Raw genomic sequence first — 23,184 nt, forward strand, 5'->3', positions numbered from 1 at the left:
AATCAGAAATGTTGTCACTTTTTTAAAATAAGAGATAGTATGAAGATAGTATAAAGTAGAGTATAAAGTTTCAAAATCTACCTTTCACTTCCCATTCCGTACAGTCCATATATGGAAACTGAGCTTCAAAAAAAGCAAACTAAGTCACCTGTTTTGAATTCATTGTTTTTGTGATGTCACAAAAAATAACACATTTACATACACTGATGAACCGAAACATTATGACCACTCACAGAGGAATCAAATAATGTTGATTAACGCCTGTCAGAGTCAACAGTTACATTAGGGCATGTCAGTGTCTGAGATATATTAGACAGACAACAAATTGTTGGTTCTGGTCGTGATGGTTGTGGGAGAAATGGGCAGGGGTGAAGACCTCAGCAACTTCGACAAGGGCCAAATTGTTATGGCCAAAGAACTAGGTCAGAGCATTTCCAAAAGCTTGGCTTCTGGGGTGCTTCTGGTCAGCAGTGGTAAGTACCTAACGACCAGGGTTGGGATGTAACAGAATACAACTATTTAGGATATGTATTCAGAATATAGAAGTTAAGTATGTGTATTCAGTCCAAGTTACTTTTGTAAAGGCAGCATTCAGAATAGTTACTTTTTACATTTTAGGAGAATACTTTAAGAATACTTACCCACCAAGTTTTAAAAAGAATACAATATTCAAAAGAAACCATCAGTGCTTGTTTATCAACTATTTTAGAATCCGTGCATGGCATGTAGCAAACATGCTTGATAGACGACTTCTAAAGAGGACCTAGGTAAATGTCTTCTTTACAAACACTGAAGTTACTGCTAAAGCCTGAGTAGACTGATAAATAAATGAAATGTTATTTTATTTTATTTATATATTATTTCAGTGTTACTAGCTCTTTTAAAGGATGATAAACTAATATTCTCCTCAGTAGTGGACATGTTTGCAAGCATTGGTGCATGGACATGTTTGCAAGCACTGGACTCTTGTTTGTGGGGGAGCAGCAGTGGTGCGAGAGGGAAATAAAAGTTAAATTTTCTAAATTTAATTGATAAGCAGCCTTCCGCCCAATGACCACTGGGATAGGCTCCAGCTCCCCCTGTGACCCAGAAGGATAAGCGGCTTAGAAAAATTAGCAAATTTTTTTCATGAAGTGCATTAACAGAAGAATTAAATGAAGAGAACTGCTGACCAGTAACAGCGAGGAACAGTGTGAATTAACAACAAAAAAGGTTTTTCCCATGTTCCTTTTCGAGATGGTTTGTAAATGTATTCTAAATGTCTTCTGTATATGTTACTTTTCATGTATTGTAATGGAATACATCACTGAATACATTTAGGACAGTGTATTGAGTATTCAGGCATCATTACTTACCTGCCACCGACAGTGGTCCGAGGAGGGACAAACCACCACCAGGCAACAGGTTGCTGGGCAGCCAAAGCTCATTGATGCATAAGGGTAACAAAGGATATCTCATCTGGTCTGAACTGACAGAAGGGCAACTTTGGCACAAGTCACAGAAATTTTTAATGGTTACAGCACACATGCATATGGGGCTGCGTAGCCACAGACCGGTCAGAGTGCCCATGCTAACCCATGTCCACGATTAAAAGCTCCTATAATGAGCATACGAGCATCAGAACTGGACTTTGGAACAATGGAAGAAGCATGCCTGGTCCGATGAGTCCTGTTTTTTTCACATCACGTGGATGGCTAGTTATGTGTGTACTTTTTACCTGGGGAAGTGATGGCACCAGGATGCACTGTGAGGGAAGAAGACAAGCTGGTGGAGGGAAAGTGATGCCCTTAGCATTGCGAAACACTGGGTCTGTGCATCCATGTGGACATCAATTTGACCCTGCCACCTACCTAAACATTGTTGCAGTCCAGGTACACCACTTCAGGGCAATGGTATTCCCTGATAGCAATGGACTCTTTCAGCAGGATGATGTGCTCTGCCACACTGCACACGTTGTTTGGGACTGGTTTGAGGAACATGATGAAGAGTTCAGGGTGTTGCCCTGGCCTCCAAATTCCCCAGATCTCAATCCGATCAAGCACCTGTGGGACGTGCTGAAGCAAGAAGTCCAATCTGCTGCTGCTCCATCTCGCAACTTACAGGACTTAAAGGATCTGCTGCTAACATCTTCGTGCCAGTTACCACAGGGCACCCTCAGAGGTCTCGTAGAGACCATGCCTCAGTGGGTCGGAGCTGTTTTGGTGGCACGCGACAAACAGCATATTCGGTCATAATCTTTTGGCTCACTGGTGTGTATCTGCCTATACTTTAAATTCATTGTTTCTTTGATGTCATTCAGTGACGTATTCAGCCTACAACCGTTTAGCCCCGCCCATTTGCATTGGATTTATAAGGAGTTTTTCAGTCTGGATTACTTTTTGAGTAAGGCTCAATTTAGGGCAGCCAATCAGATAAGAGAAAAGGCACATTAACAAAAACAGCCTGTTTCATTCCAAGGGATGAAGTGAGATTGGTAAATGATTGTGTAAAAATGAATTATGGCACATAAAACTACACAAATGTCATAAGTGGACCTCACAGAAAGAAAACACAAGATGTAGGATATGAGCCCTTTAAGCTTATCACAAAACACGTTCCTGACATCCTAACTTTCATCAATTATTATTTTACATCTAAACTACAATATCAGGTTATAATTGGTTGGACGGCTCTCTAAGCCTTAACATTATGTTCAAAACATTATGTTTTGTTCAATTTTGTTGTATTCCTTTGATAATCACCATTTCTCTGGAATTTGTTCACAGCATTTCCTGTAGACGGGAAGTTGGCTCAGACGGTTCTTCCCCAAAAAGTTCATTTGTATAATGTGACAGCATCTGACAAGAAACGGGAAGAAACATTTTAATGAAACAATGTTTTATTTTCCTGCTCCCTTCAATAATACAGTTCTTTCCGCTTTTTTGGCATGACCCTTCCTATTTGTTCATAAAAAAGAAAACCAATGTACACTATCAAGACACTCCGAAGAAAGAATTAAAGGTACACTAAGTAATGTTTTTTCCGTTTATTACTTTTTTTAAAAACAGTGATTAAAGGGTAGCCACTGGAAGCTTCTGTTAACCAATTATATATAAGAACTGTTCTACTATGTGGAAATGTCATTTTGTGGCTCAATAAGAAAACTAGCCGATTATAATTTAACAGAAGGTAATTGCTTTTAATGAGGTTACCTTGCCACTTCATAGGAAAAGTAGCATACTTTAAAATTACCTCATATTGTAAATACATATAGTAAATTATTGTGTAAAGAAACAAAAGCAGTGGCTTAGTTATTTGTATATAATAAACCCTAAACATTTTCTTAATATAGACCGCTGCAGAAGTCATCCTTCCAACTCAAAGGCCATCAAGAGCCATAACTTACTATGTAATACTGCATTATAATTTGGGTTATTTGTAGTATTACTGAAAAAGCCTTAAAGGAAATTTCTATTTAGTGTATCAAAAAATAAAAACAAACAGTACAAAATGAGAGCAGACTTAAGACTACAGCACTAGACTCTATGAGACCAGAGCGAAACAATTAAGAAAGCACAAGACATAACTATTACTTATAGCCCTTTAACATTCTTTAATATGGATTTTTTTAAAGACGTGAATTAATAGTGAAAATTTAGATGAATTCTAAGTGCATTGTGTATGTTGCAATGCAGGCACTGATTAGTTGCTTGCAAATGGCACTTCATAAACAAATACCACCACACGAATGTATGCTTAACAACTGAATTGTGCTAGGACATCACGCACGTAATTCTAATAACTAACAAGAATATGTAATCCACTGTCGTAAATCATTCGTGTTGTCTTTAAGACGTGTAGGAGCAGGCTGGATAAAAATATCCAATTTGGAGGGGATAACAATGCCAAAAATGATGGCGGTGGAATGCTGATGGGAGTAAAAGGAGATAACAGGTAGTTTTATTTGTGATTGCTGTAAGCGAAGGGGGAAAGCACTGGAGTCTGGCTGCAGTCATGGAGACATACAGGGTGACGGAAGATGCTGTGGACTACTGCTGCTCTTTTCTGGCTTGAGCCTCTGCTTCCTGAGGAGAGAAAAAAAACACAGATAACATTTCTGGTCAAACAATGTGAAGAATGAGAAGTTAAAGATTTACTTCTGTTTACCTCAGAGCTACCAGTATGTGCTTTGGCAGGACTGCTTTCTGCCAATATGAGTTACATAAATGGAAAGTTTCTTAAACTAGTATTTCATGCAGGCAAAGACTGAAATGAAATTACATCATCCACAACATAATTTTTTTTTCTTTCATTTTTTCCAAAAAAAGACATGAATGCTGCAGTGTGGTGCTCAAAACTTCCATACAGCTGTTTTTTCAACCAGCTTGCCAGTTTATTAGCAATGTCACTGTCATATTTGTACCAGGGTCATTGTCTGAAAAGGTTGGCATTTGGAATGAGCGGAAAAAATCTTAAAACTAAATATCTTATAATATTTTCCAATATTATCTGTTAACACTTTTAATGAGAAAAGAGGTTGATGTGCAATGCATTTTTAGATATTTAAATTAAAAAAACAATTCTAGTGCGTATGTCACTGGTGTTATTGCATGAAAGTTTTTATTAAATGAAATGTTATTGAAATACAAATACTTTGAATGCAAAGATGTAACAAATACAGCATTTACATGCTTTTATATGGAATATTATTCTTATGTCTCAGTCTTTCATTAAAATGATAGAATTAAACAGATTCAAGGATTTTTTTACTTACATACTTTTGTGGTAGATCTTTATTCATTAAATAAAGGAAAAATCTACTAAACTGTAACTCCAGTACATGGGCAGATTAGGCTGTTGGTCTTTAATGTGTATAATGGTTAATGGAGTTAACCAAATGTGAAAGTCTGACCCTGTTTAACACCATTGGTAACACCAGCAGTGGTACAGACAGATCTCAAAATTGCTGACACATTTAGGTAAAATGGTCTTGCTTAAAAATGATAAAAATAATAATTTAGCACTTAGCAGTTTTATTTATGAAATTATTTTGAATAAATATTGGGGATTTGGAAAATTCAACACTCGTAACAGGCAGAAGTTATTGCAGTTTGATTCGGTCAATCTTTTGACCCAAAAAGTAGTCAACTGAAAATAAACAAAAACACTGAAAACTTTTTAAAGTGTTCTGATCACACCAGTGACAAAATTTGGGCATTTATATTTTTAAAATCTGAATGAAAGACTGATTATATGTTATGTAAAAACATATATCAAGTCATATGTAAAGTTTGAACCCTATGTTTGGTTGATGTTCTAAGTTAACACATCCTCTGCAGGAAACAATCTTAAATATGACATTTTCCTGCAAATTTTAGCCCACATTTTCTGGTTATTTCCTGAGTTTAACATATTTGGAAAAAAACACAAGGCCACACATGCATAATGCATGTGAGTAAAGAATTTATGTATCACTAAACATGATAAGAATACTGACTAAAACAAATAAATTATAGGATGTTTTTAACTTCAACAACACTTCAGACACACTCTGTCCCCCTGTCCAGATAATGACCCACCAGTGCATCATCCTAACATACCACTACCATGTTAGTGTCACTGCTGTGCTGTAAAAGGTCCACAATATCTGATGGTGTTCCTATGGTGGTCCATCCATTGATGGATCGGGTACAGGGGACTGATAAATTGTGCAGCAACTGATTATTATTATTTGGTTGGTGTACCTGATAAAATGACCAATAAGTGCAGGCAACTCTGTGTAGATGTACCCACATGGTTGAAAAAGCTTCTTCATGGTGGTTGATGCTGAAGTATATTAAATCAAATCTGAGCAGTGAAGGGGCTTGTATTCTGAGTATTCTGAGAATTCTGCCACACCCATTTCAGTTCCCTAGTAGGTGGCTAGGGAGGGCTAGAGAGCGGAAACAGGGGATTCTGCCTGTGAATCCGATCAGAATGGAGGCTAAACTCACCCTTTAGCTCATATTCTGAGCTCAGCAGTGAGCACTTGCTCTAAACAGTAATTATCAGCCTCCAGGTCCCTCCAGTAGTTAGCAGGGGAGAGTAAGCAGTAGGGCTGAACAATATGGACAGTCACTGTCATAACAATCCATTTCTCCATCCATCCATATTTCTCCATACCATTTCAGAGATACAATGTACATTTTAATGAACTGAAAACATGATATTGAACATTTAATGTGTCAATCGGATTGGACTGCATTATGTTTGGCCAAAACAATTTATGTTTGTTGGGTCATGTAAATGCCTTGATTGCAGTACACCCTTCTATGATATCAGCATTGTAAAGCCCGATGTCACAATAATGCTTAAGGAGTGTTGTACAGCCACAGTAAGCAGGGCGTTTGGAACGTAGCCGGGGCTCATCAGACAGGATTCTGGACCCACTGAGGCATGCTGCTGGCCTTTAGGAAGGGGCAGCAGCTTAATTAACGCTGGGGCTGATGGGGGCTGGACAGGGCCATTACTCCACAGCATTGTACCAGCCCAGCGGGGGCAGGCACCCGGCCTGCCAAATCCGATAGGGCGGCTGGACTCAGTGCCATTATTGTTATTCGCTCACAGTCACATTCCAGCAAGCAAGAACATTAATAATATGCAAGGTGGGAATAAAGAGACTTTTTTCAGGAGTCTATATTTGTTTTTAAAATGCATACCTTTGAACCTGGGGGAGCAGTCAAGCCTAGAAACGCATACACAGCGTTGTCTTCTCGAGCATCAAAGAAGGCCTGATAGTTCTGTATGTGGGGGAAGAGAAGAAATCACAGAATTTTATTTTGAGGGCATGATTCATTCACAGAATACATTTTCAAAGCTTAAGTCAGACAAGCACAGCAAGGCATACTGAATGTGGTATGCAAGCTTTGTGTTGCTGGCTGAGGCACAGACAAGCCCAGAAAACTGATACACTTGAGATTATGTATGTGTGGGTAGGTGTGTGTATGCGTTTGTGTATGCGTTTGTGTATGTGATCTGTGCTCTTAAAGCAGTGGAACTGCATGCTGTAATCTCACACACACAAAATGAAGCAAAAGCAAAGAGCAGGTCTTTTCCCAGCCTCCTGCTCCAGCTGTATTTGTCCTAAAGCTAGTGCTTTCTTTGTCTGTACTGCTTGTTTTTCATTTGCTGAAACAAGCTTGGATGCATTCAAGCCTTGTCAGGAGTCTATGCAATTGCATCACAACACAGAGGAAGAATTTGGAGTGGGTGAATGGGAGGGAAGACGCAACACTAGACTGTTGTTTCTCCAGACCATAATTATTAATGTGCAGTAGTGCTGCATGATATGGGCATGTTCTATAGAACTATTGGACGTCATGAGTATAATTAAAATAGTGTGTCTCTGACTGGGTGTGTATAAAGTAGAGACTCTTTTTTTGGTGTGTGTAAGGGAAATCTGACTAGCCTTGCCTTTAAGTGAATAGTACATTACAAAAGCCCAGTTCATTATAGTGGAAAGTGCAAATGAATTATAGAGGAAAGTGCAAATACATTACTAATAGCTAGTGTAGCAACTTGCATCGCAATTGCATACCCAATGTTGTGCTGTTAAAATGCATTTCCTGAACAGCTTTTTCTATGTGAACCTCCAAAAATGAATAAATGTATAATTTAATTTCTATATAGGCCTACAAAAACAAAATATATTGAATTTCTGTGTAAAGCTCCCTATGGTGATACAGGTTTGTTGTGATAGTGGCCATTACAGCTTCACACAAATATCGCACAACTCAGAGAGTAAGAATAATCATCGCGTCAAAAGTCATTTTACAGGTTAGTAATTAATAACAGAGTAGATTTTGAGTTGCGCAAGCGTAATTTGTAACTGGCCCTGTAGAAGAGTGGTTAAGTCACTCTGCTTTTCAAAAGACTGGGCCACCCCCCCCCCATTAGAGAGGAACAGTGCTGCTGTCTCATTTGTGATGCATGTAGTGAAATCTATCTGTGTGTCATGTCATGTTCTTTGTGCAACCTTAATGCCCATTTCATGGAAATAGCCTTTGAGGACAGTAAACATATGAACAACCATCAAATCATCTGTCATTTACAGTCTTTTCTTATCAGGGATTTAAAACTGACCCCACAGTATCTTTCCTCGTTGAAAATCTGTGGTGGGAGAGGGTTCCCTGTGGCTGGCCTGGAGTCTTCAGGTACATTTTCTCGCATCCATTTCCTGTTCTCCTCATTGGCCGCAATGTCACACTCCTCAAACTCGATCTTATTCGCCGCCAGGAACCCCATAACGTCCTGCTGCTGTTTCTTGATCTAAGAGGAAAGACACACGATAGAGGATTGAGCCAATGACACTAAGCGGATGCTCTTATCAAAATGGGTGACTGACCTCAGTGCCCCCCCCCACCATTTTCAGAACAAGACATTCCTTTGTGAAAGGACTTGCAGGGATCATCACAACTGAATGCATGCACTGTTAGACAGAGGAAATGGTTCTTAGTTTTGGTTTTGTTTACTTTTTAACTTCCTCAAACAACTCTGGTTACTTACAGTATGTAAAATACAGACATACAGTACAACGAACACCTCAAAATATATGCTGTATATCAATTTGTAACAATTTTAAACACAAGCTTTGAAACAATTGCCGTACAATGAAAAACTCCTTTTTATTCATCTAATAAAAGTGGTATTAATCATAAGATAGCATTGATATTTCTTGTATATGTAAAGCCCACTCCCAACAATGTATATCATGAAAAGAAAATTTGCAAAGTGGTCTGGAATGAAACTCATCATATTAAAAACATAAAATTTAACCTAATTTTTTCCCACTTTATCAAACATCCAGGAGATGTAACAGTTTTTGTGTAGTAGTTTATTTAGCGGTTTAAAGCAAATGCAAAACTCACAAGCCATATGTCCATGAGGTATGAAAAAAGTGCTGATACATGCAAACACTCACACTAAACAATCTGTTAAAGTGAGTTATGTCTTCTGCAGAAAGTTCTTTGAATAATAAAAAGAAATAAATCAAAAGCATAATTTAACCTTTCTGCAGAAAACACAGAAACGTGGTTATCTGAATTCTAAAATATCATCATGATCACACAAAAATGTGACTGCATTACAGTCAATCTGCATCGCCTCTGAAATTTGAAGCCCCTGTCAGGAACTGCCAAAAACAGCATACCAGCCTCCTCAGGATTTAACAGAGAGGAAAACTGCATATTTATTGTGAGTGATGTCAGCGGCTTATGTTGTTCAAAGCCAGCTGTAGCTCCAAAACTAGCCTGCTAGTTTTAATGACTAGGGCATTGAAAGTTCAAAAGTGTCAGAATGCAGACTGTTTGTCATCCTGCAAATCACATAAATAACCTGGGATTAACTGTTCAGTAATGGAATGCTGTAATTATTATCACTGCAGAAAAGAACCTTTTTGAAATAAAGGTTTGCAGACTACAGTAAGTCAGATGTGGTAAGGGTTTTAAGGTGCTAGGACTTTTCTGACTATAGTGGGCGGTTCCCAGAGGGAAGTATGACCCTAGAAGGAGAGACGGAAGCCAGGAGATCTAGTGGGACTCAGTCAAGGGAGGAGGGAGTTAGTCAAACACAAACCAAATAAGGCATGCTATGGGGAAGCCAGCCATGGCCAACTTCCAAATGCTGAACAACCACCAGATAGAAGGACAGACAGACAGGAGAGTACAGTGGAGAGCTACATGTTTGGTTTTCATGCCACCTCAACAGTGACTTTTAACCATTTACTGAATAATAAGGATCTACTAAAATCTGGTAGTAAGTAAATGGCTCTCTATTGCAGGTATAGCCTGAAGTTCTTCAATGGTTCTTTAGTACAGGCAATGGTTCTATGACAACATAAAGAACCGTTTCAATGTTTGCAAAACATTTTTTGTCCATGATGGAAAACCTGTTGAATGTGGTTCTTTACAGTCAGTGCTGGAACACATGCAAGTGGACTCTGACTTCATTTGCAGCATGAATCATCTAGCACATAACTCTGGTCCTGGTGGGCTGGTGTCCAGCACAGTTAGGTAATTTAACTGCTCAAGCACACCTGATTACACTCTTCTATTAATTGCCATGTTTAGTGGGTGTGTTTAAGCAGGGGAGCCACCAAACTGTGCTGGATACTAGCCCTCCAGGACCGAAGTTGTGCACCCCTGATCTAGACGATACTTGTGTCAAATGTCTGCCACGTCAAACCGACTTATGCAAAAACTATTTGCCTATATGCAAACCCAGCTAGTTTAAACGTATCATTGTCTGGAGACATAGAGCACACATGCAAAACCAGCCAAAAGCTGTGTTGTGCCTTGGACGGCTATGGAATGCCTGGAAATGGGTTGCAGCATTAACTCGGCAGCCATTGCGCAAGCTCTCCAGAGAGAATGTAAGAGGATAGCGACTTTCCCCTCCAACTCAGACACTCTTTAGGAGCAGAATCACTCACAAAACCCCTATTATACAGATGCCAAGCTAAATTCAATTTTCAGGGTGGACGAGCCAAACACCATCTCCCCTTTTTGATGACTATTCTTGAAATTAGCACTGTGCAAAAGCACAGTGTATTTTTACTGGACATGACAAGCCTCTCCTTGTTCCCTCTTGCTCCTGCGCATGGGTGGGAATTAACAACCTCCAGAATTTTCCTTCCATTTCTTCATCAGAAAGTGTGGAATGCAGGAAGTCAAATGTGATGGGGGTGCTGAAATATGAGCATAAGAATGAAACAATACTCGCAGCACAATATTCGCAATGCAAACCTTAGCCCTTCCAGATTAGAACTCCCTACAATAGCACTATTCAAGACATTGCCATAACTCAGGTAATATTGTTATGATAAACAAAGACATTGTGAAGCGCCCTAACTACCTGGGATGTTAATGATTCATCAATGCTAGAGAATAGCAACTGCTCTTACAGAATACAGAACACTGTTTTGTTTATTACTATAGCTATTTCTCACTGCATGCATGATAACAGTAAACAGCACTGATGTTGTCGACTGGGCTCAGTTGGTATATATACTGGATTTATTTCATCAAAGTCTACTGTTACAGCCACAGGGGTGAGACTGAATCAATATCAATAAGTTCACTGTAATGGCCTGCAGTATCGATCCTCTGTACTATTAAGCCGCTAAATCAATGGACAGACTGAAGGACTAAATCATTAGAATTTAACATTTTAAATTAGCTGGACAATTCTGAACCATCTTAGTGAAAACAATGCTACATAAGCCTTTCATTAAAGCTGACATAAACATATACAGAAATGTATAAAGGCTTATTCCATAATACTGGCTTAGGTGAGAGTGGCTGATTGGAATAAGCCTTTATAAAATTTTGTATAGGTTTATGTCAGTTGTCATAAAATGCTTACATAGGTGCCATGGAGCCTTACAAATGCTGCCCCTCAATAAATGTTTACCAACCCATTACGTCACAAGAGTATCTGCCCCATTGGGAGGGTACAACCCCCACAGTGTAATGTTTCCAGCTAAAAGGATAATGAGAATCCCATAGAAAATGTTTTCATCTTCTAGAGAAATTCCCTGTATCTTTAACTCCATTTGGATCTCAAGTTATGGGTGGAGGCTGCAATTCACACAGTAAATAAATGATAAGCTGCACCATTGTTCCAGTTTGTTTATGGTACCTCTGCTTTACAACTGACCAAAAGAGACAGAGATTTAACACCATTTTCTATCTCAACAATATAAGTGTAGAGCAAAGTTTCAAGATTATTACTTTCAAATACAAGGAGAAGGCTGTGGGACAGTTATAAAGGACTAAAGGACTTGGGCCTCAGCCCACAAGACACACCTTCTTTGGATGACTAGTGTGAGGTCATTGTTTTCTATCCACGTTCCAGTTTCTCTCACTCCCAAGGCCACAGCTGCTTTCTGCTGTGCCTTTGAGCACAAATTTACTGTGCTCAAACTGTTAGACAGATTCCCTGCCCAGAACAAGTCTCATTGGAAGACTATAGAACAGACAAGCCCATGCAGACAATATCAGAAGGCACCTAACCAGTCGACACTCTAAGCAGTACTTATTATCAGATGATTATTTAAGTGTAGGAGCTGTTGGCACAATTTAGATTACAGTGCACGAAGGTTACTCGTTTGTCTGGTTAGTTTCTAGTGAATGTGACTTTGTCTGTCAGTGACTAAGTGTGATGACTATGTAAAAATACATATTGACAGTGGCGCATCACAGTTACAATGTAGTAGCAAAGCGATGCCATATTTTTACACTTTCAAACAACCACATCATCTACATAAAAAAGCACTGCCGACTGAATGGGACGCTCTTCAGTAATCGCGGATGAGTCTGAGGTCACTATATGGTATAGTGTAGTGGGTAACACCTCTGCCTTCTACGCTGTAGACTGGGGTTCAATCCCCTGCCTGTGTAAGCTACACTATACCAATAAGAGTCCGTGGGCAAGACTCCTAACACTACCTTCGCCTACCTGTGTAAAAATTATCAAATTGTAAGTCACTCTGGATAAGAGTGTCTGCTAAATGCCATAAATGTAAATGTACTCTTCCCTAGAAGGGTATAAAGCTCCCCAACACTGGGCTGTGGAGCAGTGTAACTGGGTTCTCTCGAGTAAAGGACTACCACTGAATACCTCACTAATGTTAATGCAATCAAATCCTTACAGCAATGTTCAATATCTAATGTAAGGCCTACCTAGAAAACTAGAGACTGTAACTGCAACAGAGATCGGATAAACACTATAAACCCTCTTAATACCATTTATTTCAGAAAAAACGTTGGATAAGCAGGTCTGTAAACTGTGGCAAACACTGTTATGGCCCTGACTTTTGTCTGTAATCTCAAGTACTGTAATCAAACTGAAAAAATGGATTGCAGTGTCTGAATTTCCCTTCAGCATTACGTAACATTTCATATTTCACATTTTTGTGCAATTTTAAGGCCTCTAAGTGCTGCCCGAATGATGTGTTCCTCAATGGCAGTACACATGGGTAGTACACAATGATTCAATTTAAAAATAAGCCACCAAGCCACTTTTACATTGCTTGATACTGTTGTTTTGTTTACTGGGAGAGAAAACAAGAGAGAACTACCTTTGTTCTTCTACCTTTAAATAGGTCAAGCTATGTTCTGCAGTCTTAGGACCAAAAGTAACTTTGTAAGGCTTTATATGTTTATGTAGACCAGTTTCTAAAAACCTAACCTGCTGTCTAAATCTCTATTTCTCTGTTAGTATTGCACAGTTCTTCTTATGGAACTTAATATGGAAAAGTAAGTAGCTCTTTACTTGAGCCTTGCTACATATGACTGACATAGCCATGCTAGAAATATGTCATTAAAGATGTCATATGATGCCATTACAGATTTTGTTCAGTAATATAACATCATGTCATATTTGATGTCATTGACAGCTTATGTAACTTGCTAGTTAGTGTACTTTAGTTAGCCTAACTGTCAAGACCACAAACATAATCCCTTAAATGGCCAGGGCCCAATAATAGGGCCCTTACTGAATAATAGGCCTTAGTATTTAATAAGCCTAGAATTTTAAGGGGTTAGGATATGACAGTTACTGGTGATGGCCCTGTTATATTACTGGACATCTGTCTTGACAACATATGGCAGGATATGAAATGTGCCATGACATATTCACAGCATGTTTTTGTCAATGTTGTGCAGCAGGGTTCAAGTAAAGTGTTACTGAAAAGTATCTGACCTAGGATTGCAGACAGTAGTTGCACTCTTAGGTAAAATGATTGCTTGGGACATGTGGTTGAACTGCAACAGGATCAAGCCTTGTTTTGGTTAGACTTTGGACAAGACCTAGTCAACATATGATGATGCCTGTAAACCCTACAGGATGGATCAGGGAAAAAGAAGTCAAAAGGCGATCAGCATAATGCACTCAAACTGGTAACCTATCCTCTATTCTCTTGTGATGACAGTCTCACCACTGATGCTAGGCCATTTTTGGGGGAACTGTTTAAATGGCAAAGGCCCAAGGAGAAAGAAACAAAGGCAATAAGGCAATGTCCTGAAAAACAGACTATGTTGTAATTTTTGTAGTTTATATGGATACATTTTCAATGAATTTTAATTTAAAAGGTTTTTATATAACCTCCCACCCCATCACCAAAAATTCTGTTCAGTCATTAATTTTATTATTTTTTAATTTTATCTAATTTTAGTTATATTAGCCAACTATGCAGACAAACAATGGACAGATTAAACATGCTTCATGTCACGGCTTGGCGATACTGATAAAAAAGTGACGTCATATTATCACGTTAGCGAATGATACCTAATTTAGCATTAATAAAGTTAATGAGCCCATGCATCCTGATTGCTGCTACTCTATGTTAAATGAATGTCTTATGAACCTGACATATCTTTTTGGACTGTTGTTTTCAGCTAAAATATCGCTGAAAATCTGTATCACAGTATATATAGCTATAGTCCATATATAGCCCAGCACTACATCTATTACAATAAGAATAGCAACCAAAAGAATAGCTTGAAACCCTAACTTAGAGCACTGAATGCTGCTGTGTCTACATTTCTACACCATGTGTAATCACACTTTGAAACTTGTGCTAACAAGGAAGTAGGGAGGAGTAAACCTAAGCACAAAACTAGCACCGAGCCAGTTTTTTGCAGTTCATATTTAGATGAATCTGAAAAGCACAGCAAGAGTGAACAAAAACATAGGGCTGCTATAGAGCTGTTTCAATATTCCCTAATTGAGGCTTGAATGAGTGAAGACGTTAAGGCCTACAGCTTTAAAATAACCTCAGCTTTCAGCTATTAGCCATCTAACGCAATACCCTGACAACAAATAAGAATGGTGGAATGGTCCTAAACTTACAAGCATGAGTGTAAGAGCAAGCATATGAAGTATTCCACACAAGTGCACTTAACATTTCTAGAAGTTAATTATCCAAGACCACATTATGACATTTGATCTCTCAAAACTCCCAAAGGTGCATTCAGTCAGAACTCTGGAAGGTGTGCCTTGATGTTATATAACTTGGGTCCTCTAAGCATAGCATCTTCAGTTAACTTACCAAATTAGGAGGAGCCAGCTAAACCCAAGTGACATCTGCAGACTGTTGCTCTGGGGAGCATATTACCAAAGAGTGAGCTGTGCTTAAACATCAGCATCTGTATCTGACTTTTTAAGGACAAAAACTAAGGCAAGCTCCAAATTAAAGAAGGTCTGAAAGCATCTCTGCCTTAAGCAATAATAACCTATTTTATATGGCTTCAATGCCGTTATGATACTGCCATGCCTGAAAAGGAGTTTCTTTCCATGTAGCTCAACTTCTGCCTTGAATCTAGGTGACACTGACAGACACAGAGACTCAGGAAATGGCTGCATCACTGCGCGAAAAAAACTGCCACTTCAGTGCCATATTTAGAGTTATTTACTGAGAGCTATGTCTCAACTTCCTATGCTGGCAATGTACCACTTGGAAGGGGTGTAGCTACGTGAGCCTAGCCGAGATGGAATCCCTTCTGGAACAGCATCCTGCTCTGCTTCTCTCACTACCACAGCCTTTATGTCTGTCTGGAGAGGAATGCGAGAAGAATCTCTCTGCAACATCCTGTAACCAGTTCATAAAGCGAGGCAGCTAGTTCATAAAGCAGCAGCCTTCAGATAAGGTTTTAAGCAGCATTTTGACATCGTGAGCGGACTGCACCATGTTAGCAGCTTGCTTTAAATCCGCGGAAATTGTTCAAAGATCAAAGTTCGTCCATCAGTCATTAGCATCGTGCTCGCACGGTTTTATATGTGAGCCGTTTGTCAGTGCGCTTACCGAGGTTGATCCGGACGACGACGCAATGTAAACTTTGATCACCATGTTCTCCAAATCCTTGTGAGACAGCAAAAAAAATCCCCGGTGATCTTTCGAGGGTGGTGAAATGACAGCGAGGTGGATTGTGCACTTTCCCTCGTTAAGAGTCGTAGGCTACTGGACTGGCCTCCCAGCGTGAGAAGTCTGCAAGTCTGCACAGACCGTTTAGTCCTCCCAGTCTCTTGATGGACTTCGTCCCCGCCTCCTTTCTATACTACCCCTCCTCTACTCGATAATAGTACACCCGATAAGGTGTAAAAATACATTTAATTAGTTTAAATGTAAAAATGGAAGCTAGACGAGAACATACCCTCGATTATGAAGCCCTAGCTTAACCATTGGAGTAGCCTAGCCTAGCCTGCAGCCTACAAAGAGAACTGTACTGCAGGCTAAACCTTCACTGTTGGACTGAATAGCTAAATAACAGGCGAGGCCACAGCTATTCAACTGTCAGTTCTAACTATTTAAACAATTTCACGTTTTGGCTGTATTTATTTGAATAAAGTGTGCAAGTTTAATGGTCTACAGTAGGGGTGGGCGATATGGCAAAAATATAACACCATGTTCAGGATGCACAATAAGTATGATATTTCATTTGATATGTAGGAACAGATAAAAATGACAATATCTAATAGTGATGTAATAGGAATCAAATATCGTCATATTGCCCACGCCTAATCTACAGCATGAGCTCATCCAACTTAAAGGGGAACTCCACCGATTTTTCAAAAATTCTGCATAATTATAAAATGGTTGAGATGTAAACAACGTCACCGTGGTTTGGTGTGAAATACTACATTCTAGAGAAACTTACAGAGTCAGAATTGTTTACAGTGGTGGTGATAGGAACCAGACGTCTGAAGAGTTTAATGCCTCTAAAGCTCCCTCAGAGAAAGTTATCACATGAAGCGGTCAGACATGAATACGATGATTTTGTTTTATCCTATACTGCACTGAACTTAATCCAATTACATATGACTAGTTATGCTCTCTTTAATGACGTATGCAGCTGTTCAACGCTCTGTAAGCAATGACTATATCCAATTGTGATGTAATATGGCGTAATCTTCCATGATATAGACAAATATGGTCATAGTGCCCACCGTGAGCTCATACAATTTAAAGGGGAACTCCACCGATTTTTCAGAAAATCTACATTAAATGGTTGAGATGTGAACAAAGTCATTCAGAGTGCTCTGTCCTAGAGAAACTAGCAATCAGAATTGTTCACAGTGGTGGTCATAGGAACCAGACGTCTGAAGGGCCACTGAAAGTTCCCGTATACAGAGTTATTACATGAAGTGGTTAGATATTTGCTGCTTGATGTCTGGCACATTGTTTTATGCTACCTTTGTGATAAAGTTTTGCCTTGAAATGTATTTCAATCCTTTTATTTCCATCCAGGAATGGTGGAGGGATACATGCAGGGTATTGTAAGGCAAAGAAAAGAAACCTTTTTTTCCAATTTATGCCTATTTTACCATCATAAACTTTGCATATAAAACACAAAAGACATGTTTAGGATTACTGGTGGGTTTTGATGGTAAATAAAATGGCGATATTTGTGAAAAACCTTGGTTATCACTACCACTGTAAAGAAATCAGAGACTGCTAAGTTTCTCTTAAACCCCTCTGAATGACTCTGTTTACATCTAAAGGACTGGATTAATCAGAAATTTTGAAAAACGGGTGGAATTCCCCTTTTAATGTGAGCCCTCATAACGAATGCAAAGTCACTTTTTCTTACAGAATCCAGTCGTTTTCGTTAAATAACCAACCGCAGCCAAATGGGAGTTAAGCTTAAGTTGTTTCCTTTACTGTGGAAATATCTTTTCGTCCCCAGGTTATGTGGGAAACTGCTGAAAAATCAACACTGTAATCTCTGCTCTTTTTTCGACTCCTGAGAGGAGTTATGTTTCAGCCTAAACGTGTTCTGTTCAGGCCGAATCTGCTCAAATGGCTTCCAGAGAATTTTACCAGTGAACGAGAGCGAATGATGCCACCTACAGGCGCCTTCCCAGCTCGAGCACAATAGAGGCTCCTTTTTTGTTGTCGCTGTGAATTTGGCAAAAAGGGAAAGACCGGCGAGAATGCACCGGGCAAGGAGGGCGCCATTTTGGAGCTCGGCTGAATATAAAGCACGACATAAACCTTTACGAAGACTTGCTACCGAATGGCCTTTAACAATGCGGTGTTTCATATAATACACCTTTTATAGTTGGAAACATTGAGTAGGAAACGTAACGAACCGATTCCAAGTGCTAAAAGCAAAAAATACTGACTGAATGATTTGTGACTTTCTTAACCCCTGCTCCGCTCGGGCAACAAGCTTTTGGCGCGTACGAGAAACACCGGCTTGGTTATTCTTCTTCATTCGCAGCCCTCGACGCCGGGCTCTGATTGGTCGAGCGGACATCAATCACGTCTTAGCCGCTCCCCTCCCCCCCATTCAGCCACTAGCTTTAATGCTCCTGTGTGTTTACTACTGTATTTAGGATAAGGAGACGGTCACGTATATGCTGTGAGGCGTCAACTCAAACTCTCGCTTTTAGTAGTATTTCAAAGACACCCTTCAGGAATTCAACATGCCCAAAAGAAAGGTATGTAGCCTACTGTTCGTGCAAATACTTTCACTGTGAAATCAGAGAAGCAGTTAGCCATTGATAGCTTGCTGTTTGTTGTAAAGCCATCTCCACAAGACTTGGCTTTACACGAATTTCTTTTGTTTGCAAAAATATACGTCCTTCCTAAATATTTTAGGAAAATCTGTGATTTTATTGCGGTTCAGACGGCTTCAGTTTGCATTCTTTTATCAAAGTGCACACGTACTCTGCCTCTCCAAGCAGTCTTGCTCGGTGGAGTCTGAAATCTAGCTTGGTCTCCATGCTGGTGAACCTCAAGCAGCCATGCTTTGCAGCTCCAACTAGTCACTGTGAAAATGACCGAGAACAAACGCCGTTTTTATCGCCTTAAGCGCCCGAACAGGGGTCAATGGCACTCGAAAAAACGACTCGCAAAACGTATTTTCGATCGCCCTTATCGATATGTACCCTCACCGTGTCAAAAAGATATATTTGTTATTTTTTCTCTTTGTTCGTGCTGCCAGATGGCTGCAATTGCGCTCAGTTTACGGCAGATGGCGCTGCGGTTGTTCAAGTCAGCCCCTCCCCCTCTCTCGCATCTCCCGCCCTAATTTTTTGAATTTCTGCAAGGGTTGGTTGTGCAGATGGGGCAAACTAATAAGGGGTGTTAGAGATGTCACACTTCCATTGTCCACTGAACCCAACTCAAATAAAACAGACACATTCTGACATCTCTGCTGTTACCTAGTTGAAACTAAAAGCAAAAATAGTAGGTTGAAATGCCCCTGCAGTATCATCTTAGAGAAACAAAGATGAATTTGTTTGACTTATTTGTGAATCTTCCAATAGGGAGCAGAGGGTGACGCCAAGGAGGAGGTATTATTTCTTTATATCTATCTATATCTATCTGTCTGTCTATCTATAATATATATGTATATATATATACATATACACATGCATATACACACACACAAATACACATTTTATTATTTTACCTAATCTTTGCAGGTAAAGTAGTTGCCTGGCTTTTTACACATATGTTTTAAAATGTTTTGTTTTGTTTTTCTGTAAAAAGTTGTTGTATTCTCTCTCTTCAGCCTCAGAGAAGATCTGCACGGTTATCTGCAGTAAGTGGTTATTAATACATGTTTTAATTATAAATCTGTGTGCATGTGTCTTTCACACATTTTTACATTACATAACATTTATTAATGTGTAATAACTAATTGTTCATTTTATAATAGCAGTATTTGTATATTTTCAGTATGTAACTTACAGTTAACTTTGTTTCATTTACAGCGACCGGCTCCTCCCAAGCCTGAACCCAAACCAAAAAAGACAGCTAAGGTAAACACAAATACTTAGACCTGTAAGCTTGATACACAGAAGAAAAGTTTTTTTTAAAAGAAATGATAAAAACACTGTAGTAAATGTCTTGTTATATACTAATATATCTTTGTGTTAGTGTTATATCTCTTTATGTTAAACACTGAGTTGATCATGAAGCTGCCATGATCCAGGCTTTAGGTTCATGGTATCTGACTGTAAAGAAAGTAAAACAAAAGTTTGCATCAGAATTACATCTGTACAGTTTTATGCAAAAAAAGTTTTGGGTGACCAGTTCAAATGTTATGTTGACTTTCTAAGGGAAAGTAAGTACAGATGCTCTACAGATAACACACCTCTGCACATTTTAATGTACAATTACTCTCTTTTGCTGAGTTTAACATAAAATGTGGCCTATGCAAAAATGTATGTTTTATTCTTTTTAAATATGTTAAAGTCAGCAAATAAATAGAAATCTTGCATTAAAAACTGCAGTTTGTTCTGTGTATAGGAACAAACTGCAACCTTATTTTCACTTGGAAAATCAACAAAACATGCAATTCGACTGGGTGTATTCAAACTTCTGCCTACCCTGGTCGACCCTAGTCGAATTTTCCTATGCTATGTACTTGATGGGTAAAATGGCATGACCAGACTTCTACTTTACAACACTTCATTTTGTATTATTATTATTAATATTATTATTATTATTGTTAGATAAGATTAGATATTTCTTTATTAGTCCCACAACGGGGAAATTCTCAGTGTTACAGCTGCAAAGGGATAACAAGGCACTCAACCTTGTTAATTACTTGACAAAGTTTTTACAGTTTGTTACTTGTTATTTTATAGACTATATATAATACTAAAGTAAAAAATATCAAATATACTCTCTATACTTCACAAAAATTAACAATATAAAGGATTATAAATTAATAAAACAGATTTACTGATATTATTATTATTATTATTATTATTATTATTACTATTAATATGTTTTGTTACAGCAACAGTTAATGGCATTACTATGATTACTTTGAGATTAATCTATATAAGCCTAAAAACTTCATCTTTTGAAATGTCGGTTATTAATCTTAAGGTTTATTATGCAGTTACTTGCATGTATATAACATGTAAGTTACATAACAATGAGAGTAAGAAACCATAGTGTAGGGCCACATGCAGACCTGATTTAACTTATGCAAAAATTATGCAAAACATTGAAATATCGAACACATTACATTAGAAATGTTCCTTTTAACCTAGTCAGTATTTTTATGGCAAAGGAAAGATGAGAGAGAAGAAAATTTAAGACACTCAGTATCTACTCTGATCATGTTAATCCTGCCTCTCTAACTGAGTCCTGAAAAGTACACTACAAATGCTGTCCTCTGTTTTGTCCGTGTCAGAAAGACAAAGCGGTTAAAGACAAGAAAGAGGACAAAAAGAGCAAGGCAAAGGCCAAGGAGTCCACAGAGGCAGAGGCCAATGAGGAGAACCACTCAGAAAATGGAGAAGCCAAGACCAATGCGGTATGTGAGGAGATATCAATGAGTACAAAGTACAAAAATAATTCTGTTATTTTAAGGCTCATTTACAGTGGTCAGTTTCAGCAGAATTTTTGTCATATAGCCAACATATAGCTAGTGGTATACAAACAGTCAAGGGGAAGCTGTGTGTCATGAGACAGCTGACACCCTTTGAGTTCCTCATATTACTAGACTGGTGAAATTCTCAGTACTGATACTGATGGGCACAAACTTTTATTACACTTAACCTAAGAAAAACTCAGTTTGCTCTGTAGTCCATGTGGTTACTGAATTATAAGCCTTAGGATGTAATAAACCTGGAATTTGTAGGGGTTAATGTAATATAATATGCAAGCATGTATTCAGCCTATAGACATTAAGCTCTTTCATTCTATAACGTTTTAAGATTGTATCTGTTGAGATTACTTGTAAGACATATGACTTGCACTCAATACAAACGTTGCTTTATGAGATGAATTGTCACAGGTGCTGTAAACTGATACTTACTGTTAAAGTACACAAGTGCAGACTTATGATGGAGCGTGTTCCTTCACTTCTTCAGGTCGAGGACACTCCTGAAGAAACCAAGGAGGAAACAAAATCCGAGTAGCACCACTGCCTCCCATCAGTCCCTCTCTTCCTGTCCACTACTTCCCTCCCCCCTTTTCTCTTTTCCCTTCAAAACGCTCCCGGTCTCATGTTATTGCCCCTCTCTTCCAGGCATATTGTTAACAGAGGAATATTTTTATCAATGATTTTATAAGTATCAGTACAGATTTTTAGCACAAACTTAAAGCTAAACGCGGAGCACCTTGCAGATTTGCAGTGGTCATATCAAATGTCTGCGAGATGAACACACTAAAAAATCTTTTTTTAAATGGCATTTCATGAGTGTCGATAGATTGTTTGGTCTAGTAAGAGCATACCTGCTTCTACAGTTTGAGTGTTGTCCTGTTTTCCACCTGCCCTTCCCTCCCTCTATCTGAACTATATTACCATATAACGAGTGATTTTTCTCTTTTTTTACCTTACGTATGTGCAGTGAGTCTCCTTCCTTTTGTTTCTTGTACTAGATTTTTTTTCATTTCAATGTATTGTTCATAAGACAGAGGAATACCAAGAAAAAACATCTAAAAACATTCCAGGGCAGAGTTACATGGGCTGACCTTTATTTCAACCTACCCTGCGGTTTAAAAAAACAAAAAGGAAGAAAGAATATTTTGTTTAAATTAAAAAAAGATCAAGAGCAGCTCATCCAAGGCTATGCTGTTATACAAGATTTTCTAAACAATGACATTTTCTAGGATGAAATTCTAACCTTTATTGACGTGTGCAGGTGTCCATGTACCCTATCTAATGTTCTGGATGTCTCTTAATAAAGAAAACCGTAGAATTTTCCTCACCTTTGCTTCTTGTTTCATTCTTTTTTTTCTTTCTTCATTATTATGCAGTGGAGTCCAAGTGACACCACTAGTATTTTCTACATTAATACTAAGTTTTTCATGATAAGTTATCATTGTAACAATAAGTGAAAAGTAGAATCTTTGAAATTTTAATGATTTTTATTGTATTTGCTATGTCCCCCTTTTTGCTTTAATGACTGCAAGCGCTCATGCTGGCATAGACTCCACAAGTTTGTGCAAAAGCATCTGAGGAGTATATCAGATCCAACTGAGAGTTGTCTGAACATGTGCTTTAATGGAAGGAATAAGACTTAAACAGCCTTTTTTGTGCAAAGGCCCTAACGTGGTCAATGTTACAAATTTACATAAATTTAAATAGTAACCTGGAAGTAGTGCAAAATCTAATATTTCTTTACTTGTCAGCTTTTCAAGATTCTAAAACTTTCTAGGTTTAAATGGGGAAAAAAAAAATCTCAGGCTTGGAT

At 38.5% G+C, this 23,184-nt stretch overlaps 2 protein-coding genes across 2 annotated transcripts; one reads left to right on the forward strand and one right to left on the reverse strand.

Annotated features, from left to right (window-relative positions):
• Positions 1 to 2,860: 2,860 nt before the first annotated feature.
• Positions 2,861 to 16,058, reverse strand: sh3bgrl (SH3 domain binding glutamate-rich protein like). Its single transcript, XM_036569233.1, has 4 exons — positions 15,821 to 16,058; positions 8,101 to 8,286; positions 6,678 to 6,758; positions 2,861 to 4,064 (listed from the first exon to the last, which is right to left on the reverse strand). Exons 1-4 carry the CDS (start codon positions 15,863 to 15,865, stop codon positions 4,029 to 4,031), a joined length of 348 nt encoding a protein of 115 aa, XP_036425126.1. The 5' UTR covers positions 15,866 to 16,058; the 3' UTR covers positions 2,861 to 4,028.
• A 2,230-nt stretch (positions 16,059 to 18,288) lies between these two features.
• hmgn6 (high mobility group nucleosome binding domain 6) lies at positions 18,289 to 22,698 on the forward strand. Its single transcript, XM_036569234.1, has 6 exons — positions 18,289 to 18,459; positions 19,291 to 19,317; positions 19,539 to 19,568; positions 19,741 to 19,788; positions 21,177 to 21,299; positions 21,859 to 22,698. The coding sequence occupies exons 1-6, from the start codon at positions 18,445 to 18,447 to the stop codon at positions 21,904 to 21,906; spliced, it is 291 nt and encodes a 96-aa protein (XP_036425127.1). The 5' UTR covers positions 18,289 to 18,444; the 3' UTR covers positions 21,907 to 22,698.
• Positions 22,699 to 23,184: the final 486 nt, after the last annotated feature.

The sequence above is a fragment of the Colossoma macropomum genome, unplaced genomic scaffold (genome assembly GCF_904425465.1).
Source record: "Colossoma macropomum unplaced genomic scaffold, Colossoma_macropomum, whole genome shotgun sequence".
In the NCBI taxonomy this organism is placed as follows: domain Eukaryota; kingdom Metazoa; phylum Chordata; class Actinopteri; order Characiformes; family Serrasalmidae; genus Colossoma; species Colossoma macropomum.